The following is a 20,038-nucleotide window of genomic DNA, read 5'->3' on the forward strand; positions in this document are numbered from 1 at the left end:
GTGGAATCTAGTAGAAAAAGAGATGCAGCCTCATGCACAAATGTTGTCATCCATGGAGGGTGGTCCATTACTACTCAAGCAACATTTTGTAATGGCTAGAGCCTCCTCAGTGTGATCTGCCAACGATAACGACTTTTCAGTAAACCCTTTACCATGTTTTCGTGGCCAATCTCATCTCGGATCTCCAGATTTGAACCATCCAATGTGCCTAAAATCAGGCAACCATTCATTGCAAACTTCATATTGCCAGTACCAGATGCTTCTGTTCCTGCTGTGCTGCATTGACACCATACTATGAGTCGATACTTGTTTGAGACGCAGCCAATTATGGAACAGCAGAATCTTCTTCGGCATCCTTCCCAAAGGAGAAATGGATTAGGTTGTTTCTTGATAATTTTATGCTAGAGAAAAGAACACATGAGAGATGCCAACCTGATATGTTGAGAAAGATCACATGCAGGTATGATTAGTTCTGCCACAGAAACATTGTAGTCTGGAATAAAAACCTGCAAGAAAATTTCTTATTATGATGAGTCTGGTGTGTATACATTCTCAAAGTCCATTGTCTCAATCCCCATGAAAACAATGACATACAGGAAGAATTGAAGGCAAAAAGTTAACTTTGAAAGGACACCCCTGTCAAATGAAGCGTGAACAACCTGGTACAACTACCAAGGAAAGACAGTACAGGAAAGGGAATTCCACATCAGTGACATCTAAAAAATACAATGCATTTACAGATAACCAGCCACAATACTTGAGATTTTTTCTGTCTATCAAGAATTACATACCTATCTACGTGGCAATCAGATATACCTTTGTAAGGCTAGAATACGTGGCAATCAGAGCAGCAAATGAGCACACTATCTCAATTTTGATACAAGACAGATGGTGAATGAAAATGCTGTTGTAGCATGTATTTTAATAAATATGATATCACTAAAATTTACAATTAAAGTAACGGCTCAAATTAAATATCCATCTCAAAATACATTACAGATTGTACACTGATTCTTATTGAATTCTTGATGGAAAAAAAAGTTGTTGGGCTTCCCACAGCTTTTCTTCACACAATTAAGTTGTGGGACATAGTGACATGACCAGTATCTGAGCTCCAACTAGACATATGCATGTGTGCCATCATGTACACTGTGAACAACTGGTAGCAAATAGAGAAAATATCAAAACATCTTATGGGGTTATGTAGTGTTCCTTCTTAGCCCTACTATCATGTACCCTGCTTAAGATAGCTTGGCTTAGATCCTGTTAGCATAACAAGGAGCTTACCTTATCAAATAGAAATAACCAGAGAACAATATAAAAGTTCTGAGTGAAATAACTTTCACTGAGATTTTCGTGTGATACTGAACAAGCAGAGGACACAATCTTAGCTGTTTTTGTCCTAGAATTTACTGATGATGTTTGTTTGTAAGCTACCAAACTTGACATTCTTGCAGCTTGTTTGGACAATGCAATGTTGCCTCACATACCATGCCTCATGGAGCTACAAGTTGAGTTCGTTTCCAACAACATAAACATAGCCCTCCAAAAATGGCTGTTAAATTTGCTATCCCGGTCACTAACAATACTGGGTAGTAGCCCATACAATCTATAGATATGCTAATTCGGGAGTTTTAACCTCTTAATTAGTTAAATAAACTAAGCCATCTTGGTCAATCCATCCACAATTAGCCACACAGGTTCATGCCCCCTCTGTGTCCTATGTAATCCAACAATTAAAATCCATGGAGATACTTTCTCCAAGGGATGTAAGAGACTCCCTACCTTAAGACGTCCAACCTTATTGACCTGGCATTTTTGGAAGTTCAATACATAATCTTGGATGTCCTTATCTATTCCAGGCCAAAAGAATTGTCTTTTCAGAAGCGCACGTCTTCTGAATTTCCGGGGTGTCCAACAACCAGACTGTCATGACACTAAAAAGAATTTGGCGCCTAATGCAAGATGATTAGCGCTTGAGCCAACAATTGTTGACCTATAGCCAATTTATATTTGCCCCTGATATTCTCTCCCTTCCTGACGTTGAACAATTGTCTGCCCATGATTTACCCTTGAGCCAAGAATTTTTGTCTCAGCCAATTAAGTTTTTGCCCAAATATTTTATCCCCCTTTTTGAAGTTCAAGCACCCTTAATTATGAGGGCTCAATATCGTTTGTGCAGCCAGTGAAGTCTCTCACAACGCATTTGTTAATATGAGTCGTCTGCATGCCATTGTGTGTTCTCTTTTTACTTGATGAGGGCAATCTATTACATCTCAAAACAATGAAGAACAACCAGAGGGATGATCATGAGGTTCCATACCCAAATGAAATGCATTATCGGGAGGTCAAATGTCAACACGTCATGTATTGAGAGAGAAATGATTCATACAATAGCTGAGAAAGCCCTTGCAGGTCCTTCCGAAACACCAGCTAAATCTACATAGATCTAGTCAAGTGGCACCTCGTATCATACTCTAGAAATAATTCCATAGAAAGCGAATAATCTTGGACCCTTAGTTAATCATTTGACCGTTTTCAATACTTACTATATGCATGTTATAGATGATTCCAAGACAAAGGTCAATGCAAGAGTTAGAAATTGAATGTCCAAAAGAAAAAAAATGTCAAGCCTTGGAAGATGCTCCAACCCTCACAGAGGCAAGTCACAAAGACAAAGATGATGATAAGTAGTAAGCTGAGCATGTGGACCTACTGCAGAACCTTGGAAGCACTCACAACAGGTACCTCCAGCAAAGGACAGGTGAGTATAGTACATTGGTACATGGGAGTATAGTACATTGGTAGAAAACCTTGAGTACAAAGACTACAACCTCAAGGAGACCAAATCCACTTGGTAAACTATGGCCTGATGAACATTCACGAGCCAAAGACATTTGATGAGGCCAAAGGACACCCACACTGATGAAACCATGAAAATTGAGATGGACTTAATACTCCACATCCCGACTTGGATTCTCGTGGCCAAGCCTACACAATGGAAGGACAGAGGTATCAAATGGCCTTCAAGGTTAACAAATAGCTTATTGGACAAGTATAATGATATCCTCAAGAGAAGAGTTAGACTATTAGGAAACATTTGCTCCAATTGCATGGATGATTACCATCGTAGCAGCTCATGCATTGCTGCACAATCAATACTTCAAATTGGATGTGAAGTAAACTTTCTTGAACATATACCTATAGAAGAAGGTGTATATGGAACAACCTCTATGGTCTAAGGTTCCAAGGAACAAAGTGTGTAGAATCTAGAAGACACTCTTTAGACTGAAACACGTCCCAAGGGCACAGTACATAAGCATTGATGAGTATCTTAGATGGATTGGTTTATTCAGAAGTTCTTCAGACCCCAACCTCTATCTCTTTTAAAAGGAAGGTAAAGGAGTTGTACTTATTCCTTATATTGATGATCTAAACCTTTAACAAGGGACCATGCGGAGGAGATCAAGAAGCTTTACTTACTCTTGAAGACAGAGTTTAAAATGATTGACCTTAGGCTATTGCATATTTCTCGGGACTAAGGTGCATCAAGCCGAGGATGGCATCTTCCTTTAACAACAAAAGTACTCTAGGGAATTCTTTAGTCTTACCACATGGAATAGTACAAATCACCTTGTCGGTTTCTACAAGGCAAATTCGTCATAGCAAAATAATAATAATAATAATAAATAAAATAAACAAGTAGGAGAAAAAATATAATAAATTGCATATATATGTATATATGTATGTACCTGCGTTATGATATCTTTTATGCTGGTTATGATATCTTTTATGCTGGTACAATGCACTTTTCGGGGGTCTACATGCTGGTAAAACATGATATGCAGCCCACGGTTGCTTACAATGACCCCTAGGGTCGATGGATGGTGATCAGATGCATCTGTCAGGCTAATCTCTATGAAAAAGCATCTGTTTATGCCTCTCAAACTTCTGCGACTAGAGCTCGAATGTGGGCCTCCCTCAAACAATATCCATGGCTGTCCAATGCCTTTTTGTGTGGAGACTTTAACAACTCGCCTGCCATTCAAGACAATACCACTCATCCTTCTCATATGATCCCCACTGAGCTTCGACATTGGGAAGATATGCTTTCATTCTTGCATGCAGAAGATCTATGGCTCTCAACAAGGGACAGAGATATGGGTTATACATATCATCACAATGCCTTTACTCATTACTGGGCTCGACTTGACAAATGGTATTTGCTGCATGCTCAGCAGTATGCTAATTTTACATGTGCACTATGGGTCGATCATTCCCTCTTGCTATCTGATCACCTTCCAGTATGCTTGACATTATCTATAGCACGTTTGACAGATGATATGCCTTTTTTTGGTCGTCGCCTGCTCCATGTTAATAGTGCTTATCTGCTTCATCAACAATTTCAGAACATGGTGAGAGTGGCTGTCCGTCCCCTCCTCTTACATGCTCAGGAGGACATGGATTTTGCTTGGATCAGTCTTGCTCATCGCTTGCAGGCTGTTATTCAAGATTATGGACGGAGTTACATGGGAAACTTCAGGCTTAAGCTGAAATGGGCTCAATCTCACAAGCAACAAATGGATGTAATCAGTTCTCATAGGCAGCTTACCTCTTCTGAACAGGATTCTTGTGCTTATGCGGTTCATATCATCCATCAAAATGATCTTCGCAAATTAAAGAAGTGGCAAATCCGAGCTCGCATGAAACCCCTTTTGGATAAGGGCTGCTTCTCCAAAGCCTTTTTTAAAAGTCTCCATGCGGATGGGCGAAAGGAGGATATTTGCAGGATCAGGAAAGATGATGGCACCTGGACCACCTCCAAATCAAAATTGGAATCGCAATGTTCTAGTCATTTCCAGCATCTCTTTTCTCTTCAGCCTGATCATTTGATGCAAGTGAATGCAGCCAGGTCTCAATTTCTTATGCATGTTCAGCCTATATTGTCTCGGGAACACGCTCATGCATTGGAGCAGCCTTTTATGCTTAATGAACTGGATGATGCTTTGAGTCATCTATGTAAAAGCAGCTCTCCTGGTTGGGATGGATTGACTGTTGAATTTTTCCGTGCATTTTGGGGTGATCTCAAGAACACTCTTCTTCTAATGATCAATCATGCTTGGGCAGAACAATCTCTTCCTCCATCTTGGAAACATGGCCTTGTCAAATTGATTCCCAAAAAAAGGTTGTGCGAGACGATGGCTGATTGGCGGCCCATATCTCTTATGCCAGTTATTTACAAACTCATTGCCAAAATGATTGTCCTCAGGGTTCGCTTCATTTTGCAAGCAAGACTTCATCCCAGGCAGTATGGGTTTGTTCCCAGAAGGCACATCACTAACAATATTTCCAATGCTTTGCTTGCAATTGAGTATGCCAAATATTCCAAACAAGATGTTCTTATTCTGCAAGTGGACATTGCGAAAGCATTTGATACTATCCATTGGGATTTTATCTCTCAGACTATGCATAAATTGGGATTTTGCCCTCGGCTGGTCCATATTATTTACTGGCTCTATTCTCATGCCACGGCGCAATGTTTGCTTGGTGGTGGGTTGTCAAGAACCTGGACTATGACCCGCTCAGTGAGACAGGGTTGCCCTCTTAGTTCCTTACTGTATGCCATTGCTACCCATCCGTTACTGTTGCATATGGACCATCTCGCAGATACAGGGCAGCTTCATGGCTTACAAATTCCAGAGGCACAGTCATTTCTTGCACAGGCATATGCTGATGATTCATACTTTATGCCCAGGAATTCTCAAAGTGACCTCTCTCATTTGATGCATACTCTGAATGACTTTGGCATAGCTGCTGGACTGCATATCAACTTTCAAAAATCAAAACTTCTAGCATTGAAAGAAGCTGATTGGCATGCACTTCTCTGGCCAGGCCACATTATCTCCTCCTATACTATTGTGAGGCATCTAGGATACCCCTTTGGCTGGAATATTACCCCGCAACAACAGCTCAAATGGGTGCTTCAAAAGATCAACAAGAAGCTGGAATACTGGCATTTGTTCACTTGGCCTCTACATGTTCGACTTCGGATAGTACAGTCCATCATTATGGCATATGTGCAATTTTATTTGCCTCTTCTTCCCTGGTCTTTTAAGCATTTGGCTTCCTATATGTCCCAGGCTATGGAGATATTTTGGAAAGCAAATCTCATAAAAAGGCTTTGCGACTACTACCTATGCAGTCTATTTGTTCACCCAAGACTCATGGGGGGCTGAATATTCTCAATCTTCAGGTTCATATGTTGGCAAGAAAGAGCACTATGATTGCTGATTTTTTTCAGCAAAAACAGCCATGGGCTATTATGTTAGCAGCTATGTGTGGAAACATGACGTCCCGTGCATATGGGCATTGGATTATAGATCACTGGGAAGCAGTCATGACCACATTTTAGGGGAAAATTCCTGGTTGTCCTGTTTCTACTGCTTTTATTCATGATTGGAAGAGAATTCTCTCTTATGCTGAATGGACAGGTGCTTCCTCTCATCATGGTAATTCGTTTCGCTTGGAAAGCATCCATTGGAGCAAGGTGTTTGAATCGCCTCTCACTTTATAGGCACCTATTAAAGCATATAATCTTATGAAATTGGGCATAAGATTTGTTGGAGATGTTGTGGATCAACAAGGTTATATGCTTTCATTTCCACAAGCTTGCAAGACATTCTCCTTGGGTCTGCATCATAGGCCCATTTGGAGAATACTTTCAACTATGTTGCAGCCATTTGTTCATGTTCCTCCACTGTTTGTACAGGACAGATTATTGGACTGGAATTTGACTTCCTTACCTCCTGCTACCCATTCGCTTTCAATGCATAATCTGGCCTTCTCGATGGTCTACAGATTTCTTCTTCCACCGCCATGGATTGATAAGCATGCCAACACTCTTTGGAATTTGGATAGGCCTTTATCTTGGTGGCAATCACGACTCATGAAAATTTGGAAAGCCAAATTGCCATTGAAACAGAGGCTTTTCTTTTGGAGATGTATAGTGGGAGCTTTTTCCATTGGGGTGAAATTGGCAGCACGTCGCATTGCTTTCCCTTCCTACCCCCGTTGCTCTCATCACAGCGAGATAGTTCCTCATCTATTATGGTCTTGCCCGCACTCTCGGATATTGATCTCTCATGTCTCTCATTTGCTGCGGCTTCGGTTTCCCTCTATCAGATTCGGGAAACTCTTCTGGATGTTTGGATGCTTCTCATCTCAGATGTCTCCATTCCTCCTCTTCTTTCAATGGACTCGTTTTTGGGTACTATGGACCATTTGGACACAGAGATTGCATTCTAGGATGGGTCAACAGTTTCCTCAGGCATATGTTTTCTTCATAATGTCCCTCAAGCAATCTTTATATGATAGTTATGCTGCAAGGGACTTGGATGCTACTAGCCTTGAAGTGTTTTCTGACTATTTTTGAGTTCTTCCATTAGGCTCTCTTTTGGAGTCTAATGTCATGTACATTGATTTCATGTTAATAATATAGTAATGTTCTTTCACAAAAAAAAAAGTGTGTGGAGATTCCGTGCTAGCCCTCGTGCTCCCACGCTATAGCTGCGGAAGCCTCTTGATCGTACGGGAGCATGGGACAGTGTCGAAGGCCTTCCAAAAGTCTACAAAGTAAGCGTAGACTTACTGGTGCCTCAATCTTGCCTCCTCAATGATGGCCCTAAGAGTGAAAATGTAGTCAAGGGTGGAGTCCTATCGATGGAAACTTGCCTGCCTAGAGCTGTGCATCTGTGTGGCTACTGATCTCCCTCTCTAGTACTGAACCATATATCTTGACCGAGGGGTGGCCAATCATAAGAGTACGATAGTAAAATGGCCCAAGGCATGGTCATGTGTAAGGTGAGATCTCATCTCTCTGCACTCATCATCATACTAAGCGTTCTGAGGCATCGTCCCCACTCGGGCATGTGCTGCAGTTTGACACCCTCGAGGTTCCTTTTGACATCCATTTTGTGTCCGTACGCTCTGTCAGAAAATCCCAAAAAAAAAAAAAATCGTACTGTCAAAAAAACCGTACGATTTTATCCGTACAGTCAGAAAAATCCATACAGCCCGTACAGTTTTGTCCGTACAGTCGAGGAAGTCCATACAATTTGCCTGTCAGGAAAAAAAAAATTACCTGTCAAAAATCCATACGGTTTTGTCCATACAGTCAGAAAATTTCATACAGTTTTGTCAGTACAGTTCGTACAATTTTGTCCGTACAGCCGGGGAAGTCCGTACAATTTGTCTGTCAGAATAAAATAAAATAAAATTTCGTACTGTCAAAAATCCGTACAATTTTGTCCGTACAGCCAGTACAAAACCATGCAATTTTGTACTTGCCGTGCTTTCCTCCTTGTAAAGCGTTGCTGCTTCCAAGTTTTTCCCTTAACTCGAATGGCGGATTATTCCTATGAGAAAACCTTTCACAAAGACAAGTCGGTTTCCAACAAGAAACAAAAACACGTGATGGATTCAGATGATTCCCTTCATGACTGTGCTGAGACTCAGCTTGTTTATGAGGTTATGCATGAAGGGTTTGAAGACACCCGTAAAAGTTGGAAAGATCCACTTCCCACCACTGGCATTATGGTGGAAGTGGATGATATATTTGATCCAATTAAGGAGTATGCAAAGCATGCCATTATAATTTTCTTCCCAGGATGGATGCCTACTGCTACAGATGTTGGGAATTGGTTGACTCGAACCCTGGGTGGTTCTTATGTCAAAAAAGTTCATTATGCAACGAGGGGCTTTTTTGAGATCATCATGGCTGATGAGGAGCACCGTTAGGTTTTGCTGGAGCACTCTCCTCTTTTCTATGGCCAACAGATGGTCCATGTTCTGCCTTGGTCTCCCACCCGGGATTATCAGGCATTGATTCGGCATCGTTGCCCTGTTTGGGTAGAAGTTGTGGATTTTCCTCAATGCTTGTCTTCTCTTCTACCTAAAATTGCAGCTTCCCTTGGTAAGGTGGTATGTCCACCGCGACCCAATGGAAATTCGAATCGCTTCTGCATTTTGTGGGATACAGATCATCCCACTCCAGCTCCATACTCGGTTACTGTGAATAATGTTTCCATGGGGAGTGCCTTTTACAAGCTCAAGTGGGGGCTGTTTGCAGGTGCTTGCTTTCAATGCAAGCAATTTGGACACATGGCTTCACAATGCCCTTCCCGAGCTCCACGGATGCCAGTGCAAGCTGAAATGGTTCAGCCTTTGAATAAGAATGCAAATGCCTCTTCTGTGGTCAAAAACAAAGGGGTCAAACAGTTTTTCTATGCTCAAGACAAAGGCAAAGCCCCGGCTGTCTCACATGGTAATGCTTCTTTTCCTGTGCCTTTGTCCTCTCCACCTCAGGGGAGGGGGGAAATTTTTTCGACTGATGGATGGCAAACTCCTCGCAAAGTGATCTCCCCCAGGCGACCTTTGCCTTCTCGGACTTGGAGTGGTGCATCCTCCATGGGAAAACACCTGCTGAAAACTCTGGTGTTGGCTTGACCTGGGCTGCTGTGACTGCAAATCGGACCTTGTTTCCTGAAGAAGTTGCTGCACTTTTGTCCTCTCCTCAGGCTGATGCTTCATCCCAGAGGCCCAGACATTGAGGTGGAAATGCACACGTAGACAGCCCGTTAGTTGCTGTACATACCTGTCCCATAACTGTAAATATGCTTGATCATTTGAAGTGTGTTACTCTCAATGTACAGGGAACGTGTGATGGTCGCAAATGGAAACTGATATGGATGTATATCAGGCAATTGCAGCCTGATATAATTGCTTTGCAAGAGCATCATCAGCATATGTATGCTGGTCAAATAGGCCATTTTGCTGGTTATGATATCTTCTATGCTGGAGAGCACTCCTTTTCTGGTGTGGCTTTTTTGGTAAAGCACGACCTTCAACCCGTTGTGGCTCTCAATGATCGCCATGGTAGATGGATTATTGTTCAATGCCTTGTTCAAGGGTAAATTTTTGAATTTGCATCGGTTTATGCCCCCCAGTCTTCTCGTGATAGAGCTTTGATCTAGGCTGCCATGCATACTTATCCATGGCGACAACATGCCTTCATTTGTAGTGACTTTAATAATGCCCCTCAATCGGGTGACAACACCTCAGGCCACACTTATATGTTGGCTTCTGAAACACAGGCATGGTCTGATTTTTTGCTTCAGTTGCGCCTGGTTGATCTCTGGAAGGAACTACAGCCCATGCTTTCGGGTTATAGCTTTCAGCATAATGCTCAAACTTCTTATCGGGCACGCTTGGACAGATGGTATCAGATTGATCCATAGCATTGTGATGCCTTTACTTGTTAAATTTGGGTTGATCATGCTTTCACACATTCGGATCATGCTCCTCTTTGGTTAAGGCTTTCCTTACATGAATTCCCACTGACAGATTGCCTTGCCGAAGGCTTTTGTTGATTAATAATAGTTATCTAGAGCATGCTGACTTTAAAGCCTTGGTCTCTGATGCTATTTAGCCTCTCTCTCGTCAGATACGCATTGGTTTGGATTATGCCTGGCAGGCTTTTGTTGCTCGGATGCAAGCAGTTATTCGAGATTATAGAAAATCTTATATGTAAGCCACAAGGGAGACTGTAGCACATGCCAAATTTACATGTCAGAGTTTGACTGAGCTTTCTCATCTTCGCCCTTTGTCTTCAGAGGAAAGCATGCTCTTATGTCGGCTCAATTCTCTCTTCAATCTAATGATTGCAAAAAGCTTGCTAAATGGGAAACCCGATCCAGACAACGGGCATTTTTGGATAAAGGCTGCTCTTCCAAGCAATTTTTTAAGAGTTTACACTACAAAAGACAGGCTGCCAATATCTGTCGGATCCAGATGCCTGATGGTTCTTGGTCAACATCTCGTTCAGAGCTTGCTGATTTATATGTGCAGCACTTCTCCACTCATTTTGGGCATCGGGATACTCTTTCTCCTCGGGTCGTGTCTGCACGTCAGCTTCTTTTGCAGCATATTCATCCAATTCTGTTTGATGCTCAGGCTTTGGAACTTGAACATCCCTTCACTGAAAGGGAATTGTCTGATGCACTGAGATCCTGTGGCAAATGGAAATCTCCAGGATGGGATGGTCTCACTGTTGAATTTTTTCTTGCATTCTGGGATCTTCTTGAATTCACCTTGCTGCAAATGGTAAATACAGCATGGCAAAATCAGCAGATGCCTTTGTCATGGAAAAAGGGTCTTCTCAAGCTGATTCCAAAAAAGTAGCTATGTGATTCACTGGGTGATTGGAGGCCAATCACGCTCATGCCAGTCATTTACAAGATCATTGCCAAAATGGTGGTTGATCGGATTAAAGGTTATTTGCATGATGGGTTGCATCCCTCCCAATATGGCTTTGTTCCGCGTTGCCATATCACAGATAACATTGCCAATGCTTATATTGGGATTGAATATGCCAAATACACGCAGCAGGATGTTCTACTCTTGCAGGTAGATATTGCAAAAGCCTTTGACACAGTTCAATGGGATTTCATCTTGCAAACTATGCGAGCTTTCAGGTTTGGACAAAAAATGCAGCAGGTTATTTACTGGCTTTACAGAGATAGCAATGTGGCTTGCATTATTTCTGGGGATATCTCTGATGAGTGGACTCTTCGTTGTTCGGACCGCCAAGGATGCCCTCTCAGTGCTTCACTGTATGCCATTGCTACTCATCCTATGCTGCAATATATTGATCATCTTGTGGCTACAGGATCACTTCATGGCTTGGAATTGGATGCTAATGTAGCATGGTTGCTCAAGCTTATGCTGATGATTCTTTCTTTACCCCGAAGAATACGCCCCATGATCTTGGTGCCTTGATGCAGGCCCTCTCTATTTATGGTTTGGCAGCTGGTCTTCATGTTAATTTTCAGAAGTCTAAGCTGCTCCCTTTGCATTCCAAAGACTGGCATAGTCTATTATGGCCCGGGGATATCATTCCACCCACTCAGTTTGTTCGTCATCTTGGTTACCCTTTGGGGTGGGAACTCACTCGCCGACAATAAACTGATTGGGTTTTGGCTAAGCTTCGGAAAAAGCTTTAGTATTGAAAACTGGCAACCTGGCCTTTGCACGTTCGTCTTCGAATAGTGCAGTCCATCCTTGTGGGATATATTCAATTTTACTTGCCATTGATCATGTTCACTAAGGCAGATCTTCCATCTTTCATGTCTGTCTTTATGGAACTCTTCTGGCAATCCAAACGTGGCAGAAAAAGTCTCAGGCTGCTTTTGATGCATCACATTTGTTCTCCCGAGATGCATGGTGGATTGAACATCACAGATATTCATGTGCATATTCTTGCCCACAGGGGGAAAATGTTGCTACAATTTCTGCACGGTGATCAGCCTTGGGCTCTTATGATTAGGACTCTGGTCACTCATATTAGTAAATCTGCGTTTGGTCATTGGCAACTCGATCACTGGGATTTCTTTTTTGGCTGCACTGATGGCACTTTGCCTGGATGCCCTTTTGTCTCCCGCTTGCTTCTTGACTAGAAGCATGTTCTTTCTCATCTGGAATGGAATGGACGGCAATCTTTGCTTGGGAATTCTTTGAGAGCTGAAAGCATTCACTGGTCGAAAGTCTTTAAACCTCCCTTGGCTTTACAAGAACCTCGACATTCCTACTTTGTCTCGTTTAAAGGCATCACCTCGGTTGCTGATGTTATAGATGATGCTGGTACTATGCTCCCCTTTTCTCTAGCAGCCACTACATATGGATTGGGCTCTCATTATCGTCCTTTGTGGTGACAAATTACTTCTATGCTTTCGCCCTTTGTTCCGATTCCTCGTTTGGAACTCCAGGACCGACTGGAAGATTGGACTTTGACTTCTCCAGGGTCCTCTTCTCGTCCTTTGAGGCTATCTCATATTACTGTACCTGCATTGTATAAAATCCTTTTGCCTCAACCTTGGGTTTCAGAGAGAGGTGATTCTATTTGTTGAATGCATCGCCCAGCCAAGTAGTGGAGGAAAAGATTACAGCAACTTTGAGCCTATAAAGTACCGCTTCGGCAACACGTTTTCTTTTGGCGAGTTCTTTTGGGAGTGTTTCCATCTGGACAGCTATTAGCTCATCGACACATTACTCCTGCACTTTGCCATAGATGTTCTGCTTCTTCGAAGACTGCGCCTCACTTGTTTTGGCATTGTCCGTGCTCTCGTGAGTTTTTTTATATGCTTCAACAGAACCTGCGAGCGAGATTCCCATCTGTTCCGTTTGGGAAGTTCTTCTGGCTATTTGGGTTTCATCCATCCAGACCGGAGTTTCATCTTTTCTTCATTTGGGTTCGCTACTGGGCACTATGGACTTTATGGACATATAGGAATTGTAAAGTCTTTGGTGATCCTACTTTCTCTCTGTTTGGCTTTTTTAGGCATTCTCTGCAGCAATCTTTCATTGATTGCTTGCAGACCCGCTACATAGATCATGAGGTCTTCTTGGCATATACTGAAATTTTCAATTGATGTATCATGAGGTCTTCTTGGCATATACTGAAATTTTCAGTTGATGTAATTGTAGCATCTTTTTTTGAGGTTGCTACTCATATAATATAATCAATCAAAGATTTCACAAAAAAAAAAAAGTGTGTGTAGGTGTGAGCGATGGAGACCTCCTCCTCTGCCTTGCCAGCCTCGTCTTCCTCTCCGTTTCCGTCCGTACAGTCACCCTCGACGTCCCTGCTGCCTACCTTGCCTTCTGTACAACCGCCGTCAGCTGTACGTCCTTCCGTACAATTTCCATGCAGCCTGTTGCCCCCTGTACAGCTCCCCGTACAGCTCCCCGTACAGCCCCCGTGCTCCCTACACTTCCCCGTACGGCCTTTCGTGCCTGCTGTACGGCCATCCGTACAGCCTGTACGGTCGACCGTACAATCTGTACGATCCACTGCGCAGCCTCCTTCCTCCTCTTTTGTTTTCTCTGCCTCAGCGCCTCCTTCTACCTCTGCTCCTTCTACTCATGTTTTTCTTCGGCGGAAGCATGGTGGTTTGTCTGCCTCACCATCGGCCAAGCTGGATGTTTCCGATGGCCCTTCTTCCCTCCAGCTGGATCTTCTTCGCCAATTGTGCTCTGCCTCTGTCACAGAAGTTCCTTCATCGAGTTTCCCGCTTGTTTGTTCCTTGGATTCTGCCCTTTTGGTCTCTGGTCTTCGACAGGCTCAGCAATTTGGAGTCAGCCTCTATTTCATGGGCAGGGTTTTATCTTCAGCTTAGCTTCGTCATTGGGCTGATGTTGCAGTGGGTCTGGATTGTATTTCTTCCTTTGTCTTTCTGGGCATATTATGCCCACTGCTCTTCGACTCAGGAGGTAGAGCGCCTTGTCAGTCATGCTGGTGTTCCTGGGGCTGGTTTCTTCGCTTATGTCATGCCCTCGAATCCACTTTTCGATCCTTCTGCAACCCTTCTGACTCATTGTCCGGTTTGGATTACTCTCAAAGCGCTGCCTGTGCCTCTTCTTCAGCATCTTCCAACTCTTGCAGCTCTTTTGGGAAGGCCTCTTCATGTTCCGAGATAGGAGTTCTTGCAAGCCTCCCGTGATGTTCGTCTTTGCATTTTGTGGAGTATGACGCAACCCGTGCCATCTACTCTGGATCTTGATTTGGGATTTGCCCATCCGATGCGCATCCGGCTCCATTTTGCATCTTTTCCCACTGCATGTTATCGGTGCCGATAGGTTGGTCATTTTACACGTGCTTGCCCTTCTACATCCAGGCCCATTCCTCCTGCTCCTTCTTCAGCTGTCAAGGTTACTCTCCCTTCTCCTCCGATTTCTGCTATGACTTCTTTGGCAAAGCCCTCTACTGCTCCGAAGCACTACTGGAGGAAGGTTGATAAATCACAAGCAAATCTTCCTCTTGCTGAAGAAGCTCAAGATTGCACCCTTGTTGAGCACCATCAGTTTCCTTCTACTCAGGATATGGATGTACCCCTTGTAGAGGGCATTTTACAGGATGATATGCATGCTCTCTCTCAGGATGCTGCCCCTGCTCTTACTCAGATTGATCCTCAGAATGAAGCTCAAATGCTAAACCCTGCTTTATCAGATGCAGCTTTTTCATCGGAAGATACGGATGTTGATTTAGCTTCTCTACCTTTGATGCCCGTGCCAGAGTTTTCTTCTGTCCAGAATGCAGAAGTACCTTTTTTACTGGAATCTTTTCATCCCATGTTACAACAGGTTTTTGACCCTCTGATTCAAAAATTTCGAGTACCAGCCTATATCAAGAAGAATCACAAGGGCAAAAAACAGCTTGTTTTTATTGATGGTGTGGTTTCATCACTGCATCAGTTTTTACAGAGCAACAATTTGAAGTTGGAGGATGCCGTGTTTGATCCTCCTCCAGCTTGATATGTCACTTTTTACTTGGCTACCTCATGACTTTTGCTTTGAGGTTCTACTTGTAAAAACTTTTTCCCTGTACTTATTGGTGGGTTTTTACCTCTTTTGAGGTTTCCCACACAGAAATATAAAGATTTCACCTTTAAAAAAAAGTGTGTGTGTGTGTGTGTGTGTATTTTCTACTTTCTCTTTCTTCAGACACTCTTTGTAACAATCGCTTTTCGATTGCTTGCAATCTCATGTCTTTAATCATGATGTATATTTTTCTTACAATGAGATTTTCTCTTGATGTATTAAAGCTCTCCCTTTCTAGAATAGCTTCTTTGTAATATAATGACTCAAAGATTCCACCAAAAAAAAAAGATGTCACGGGGGCGTCAAATTCTAAGTACTTTAATGTACTACAAGACTGTGACAACTTTGGTTTTAAAAGTCCAAGCATGGGCTTAATAATGTGTAATTAAACGCAGCATGGTGCCTAGCACATAAGCGTAATTAATCCCTAGGCCCAAAGGCATTCCAAGGAATTAAAAGAGTGGTTGTTGGGAAATGATGATGTGGCATTTTTTAATGGGCCCCCTATGTGAGAATGGGAGAGAGAGAGCAAAATGAGAGTAAGAAGCAGGAGAGAGTGAGAGCTGAAAGCTTAGGTGCAAATAGATGAGAGTGAGAGAGATACAACTGAAGGAGTGAGATAAGGTTTTGTCCTAGTGACAAAACCTTAGTAGTCACTAACCATAGTTAGTGGACTAAATGCGGTTAGGGGGAAAAACTCTTAAAGAGGGAAAAGTGTCCCTAACTAGCTTATTAAATTACATTGGCCACTGCTGAATTATATCTATAATTCTAACACCCCCCTGCAGTGCCAATGTCATGTACAAGGATGATTAATCACCAAACGGATATAAGTTCAGGGCACTGCGAAATGTCTCAAACTTTTCACGTGGAAGTGCTTTGGTGAAAATATCTGCAACATTGTCATGTGTGGACACAAAGATCATACTGATCTCTCCTGCATGCAACTTCTCTCTGACGTAGTGATAGTGAACCTCAATGTGCTTCGTGCGAGCATGAAACACTGGATTATTTGCCACTGCAATGGCACTCTGACTATCAGTGAGAATTGGAGAAGGACCCTCCAATGACAGATGAAGATCAGCAAATAGACGACGCAGCCAGACACATTCAATTGTTGCTGTCAAAACTGCCTTGTACTCAGCTTCACATGATGAGGTAGCCACTGTAGATTGTTTCTTGCTCAGCCAGGAAATGCAAGCTTTACCCAAAAAGAAACAATTGCCACTAGTGGACTGCCTAGTGTCATAATCACCAGCCCAATCTGAATAACTGTAGGCATGCATCTGCAAGTCACCCCCCCTGGGAAATAACAAGCCAAAAGACTTCGTGCCCTGCAAATAATGGAAGATGCGCGTAACTGCCTGCCAATGCATAGTTTTTGGACTGTGCATATACCTGCTCACCTGAGATACTGCAAACTGAATATCAGGTCTAGTGTTGCAGAGATAAATGAGGCATCCAACAGCCTGACTGTAAAATGTGGCATCAACTGATTCTCCTGCATCATGCATTGTGAGTTTCAGCCCCGGCTCCATGGGAGTGGCTATGGGCTTACAATCATGCATGTTAAATCTGTCCAAGAGTTTCTGCACATACTTGGACTGAGACATAACAGTGCCACGTCTCTCTTGAGAGAACTGGATCCCCAAATAAAAGTGAAGCAGCCCCAAATCTGACATGTCAAAGTTGGTCTGCAAATCAGCTTTGAAATCTGCAATATTATCTTCATTGGACCCTGTGAGCAGTAAGTCATCAACATAAAGAATGATGACTAAAATTTCCCCCCCATCCTTCTTGACGTAGAGGGTGCTCTCAGCAGGACTATTGTGCAGCCCCTTGCTGGTCAAAAAGGCATGAATCTTGGCATACCATGCACGAGGGGCCTGTTTCAGCCCATACAAAGCTTTATTCAGCTTGCATACCTAAAGTGCATTTTCTGAAATTTCAAAGCCTGGAGGTTGTTTGACATAAACCTCTTCCAACAAGTCTCCATTTAGGAAGGCTGTTTTAATGTCCAACTGATGAACATTCCACTCAAAATGTGCAGCCATTGCAATAGCACATCGGATGGTGGTCATCCGGGATGTAGGAGCAAAAGTCTCCTCATAATCTATGCCCTTTTTCTGAGCATAGCCTTTGGCAACCAGCCTTGCCTTGTATCTGTCAAATGGAGCCATCTGGCTTCCGTTTCACCTTGAAAACCCATCGTGTACCAATGGCATGTTTACCTGGTGGCAAGTCTACAACATCCCAAGTCTGATTTTTCTGAATGGACTGCAATTCATCGTGTATGGCATTCATCCAATGCACATTGTCCTTTGCTTCTTCGAATGTTGCAGGCTCCTCCTCATCGAGAAGAGTACCTGCATATGCTGATTCCACTGAATTAGCACCTTCCATGTGTCTTACTGCACTGCGAGTCCTACCAGGTAATGGAGCATCAATCTTACTCTACTCTCAGCCAGTTTGGGACTGTTTTTGCTGCATGTATGTCTCCAATTTCTTGCTGAACCACTTGTTCGGCAAGACATCCTGTGGCTGAACTGGAGCATCGGGAGGTGGGTGTAAATTCTGATTTGCATCAGAAATATCAACAGGGGAACCCAAGGCAATGGGTAGCAACCCCTCAAAAACATCCTCTGAAGAAGAAGGCATATGAAATTCAACCTGAGTGTGAGCTGAATTTTCTGCAAATATCACATCTCTACTGACAATGATCTTGCGTGTAGCAAGATTGTAGAGACGGTACCCCTTGCTTTCTGCACTGTACCCAACAAATATGCACTTAATTGCCTTATCTGACAACTTATGCTGAAATTCAACTGGCACATGAGCATATGCAAGGCATCCAAAGACACGGAAATAATCCACTAAAGGCTTTCTCCCATTCCAGACTTCATAGGGAGTTTTTGTTTTCAAAGCCTTAGTGGGAGACCGATTTAAGATGTAGTAATTTGTGAGGCATGTGTTTGCTTTTCAACATACATCTGTCCATCTCCATAAGAGTTCTATTTTATCTCTCAGCTTTGCCATTTTGTTGAGGGGTCAGCCTCACTATGAGCTGATGCACAATACCCTTGCCTTTCAGAAAAGCATCAAAATCTGCAGACAAGTATTCCCCACCTCTATCTGTGCGCAATGTCTGTATCTTGAGTCCAGATTCATTTTCAACCATGGCTGAAAAGTGTTTAAACACCATGAACACTTCTAATTTGCGCTTCAGCCCAAAGACCCAAGTGAAATTGGAGTAATCATCAATAAAAGTAACAAAGTAGAGATGACTACCCAATGATGGAGTCCTCATGGTTCTGATCTGCAGTGGTAGGTATAACTGCACCAATAACTTGTGCTGCAGCTGTACCCTGTGCACGACCTCTGCCTCCTCCTTGTTGGGGGGGGGTATTAGGTGCCACATTTGCTGGCCGGAACTCATCCCCACTTACATAGTCCCACAAATTAGGAGAAATCAGAATATTGCGTACCATAAAACTCCAGAGGAAGTAGTCGGTACCATCCAGCTTGTCCTCTTGTGAGAGACCACTGAAACCGAAATCATTCTGATTTTGCTGGGCCATGTCTGAGAAAGAAAATACAGCAAATGCAAATCTGAATTCCCTTGCTGGGAATGGAGTGCACAAATCCCAAAAAAAAAAAAACACGACCAAACACTGGCTAAAAATGCAACTCAAATCTCTGTAATGTCTCTGTCAGAAATCTGCCAGAGCATCCAATCTCTCCCAAAACCTGCCAAGAGTGCTTCAAAACACTCACAGAAAGGCAGTGTGAAATCTCCAAAATTGCTTCTCCAACACAAAAGCCCCAAAATAGGCCTGAAATTGCAACCAGAAAGGAGCAAATTGATCAAAAGCCCCAAATGTTGCAAGAATTGCACTCTGTCTGCAAAAGCCCCAAATTTCACTGCGAAATTGCAGTGTAATCACAAAAATTTCTGCAGGAAATTGTAATGCAAAACTGAAAGCCCCAAATTTTGAGCTTGAAACTCTGAATCTGCAAGCAATGTCTGCTTCAGAAGCAATTATAAACCCGAAAATACCCCAAATGTCTGCAAATGACTGCAAAAATAGCACAACAAGCACCAGATCTGCAAAGAATAGCAAAAGAGCTGCAAGAATGCCTGCTCAATGAATCCTGTATGGAATACGTACACCTGCAGTACGGCTGTACGAAATACAGTGCGGCGACTGATGCACGTGTGCAGTACGAAACTTGCAGGTACGGATGTACGGACGAGCAGGTACAACACAATACGAACGGAGTGGACTGTACGGTAGTACCGACGAAATGCAATACGGGTTGAGAAGTACGGTCGTGCAATACGAAAGCATCATGTACGAGCAAGTACGGCAGATCTGCAGTATGGACCGAGCTGGGCTGAGCGAAATCGTACGGAAATGTACGGATGGTGGAAACAGTACGGCGGGATCTGCAAATCGTGGAGCTCGAGCAGATCTGTACGGTCGAATGCATGTTTATACGGGCAAGATGCGGCAGAGTACGGACTGGAGTAGCAGGGCCGTACGAACCTGTACGAAATGTACGGCACACGGATTGTAGTACAGCACTGTACGGGATGACGAGACTG

General features: G+C 43.1%; 1 protein-coding gene across 3 annotated transcripts in view; it reads right to left on the minus strand.

The window, feature by feature from the left end:
* Positions 1-20,038, minus strand: part of LOC147899954 (uncharacterized) — a 153,800-nt gene that overhangs the window by 1,815 nt on the left and 131,947 nt on the right. The window contains exons 20-21 of one of the 3 annotated variants that reach the window (XR_015541271.1): positions 433-506; positions 153-355 (exon numbers count right to left, since the gene is read on the minus strand). Coding sequence is in view for 2 of the 3 variants with exons in the window: in XM_087376529.1 (XP_087232655.1) it covers positions 153-345; positions 433-506 (267 nt within the window). In the remaining variant the exon portion in view is untranslated. The remainder of the gene's footprint in view (positions 1-152; positions 356-432; positions 507-20,038) is intronic. The other 2 variants (XM_087376529.1, XM_087376530.1) reach the window with 2 other exon arrangements.

The sequence above is a fragment of the Dipteris shenzhenensis genome, chromosome 7 (assembly GCF_047967505.1).
Source record: "Dipteris shenzhenensis isolate YYH24624 ecotype China chromosome 7, Dip_SZ_1.0, whole genome shotgun sequence".
Classification (NCBI taxonomy): Eukaryota; Viridiplantae; Streptophyta; class Polypodiopsida; order Gleicheniales; family Dipteridaceae; genus Dipteris; species Dipteris shenzhenensis.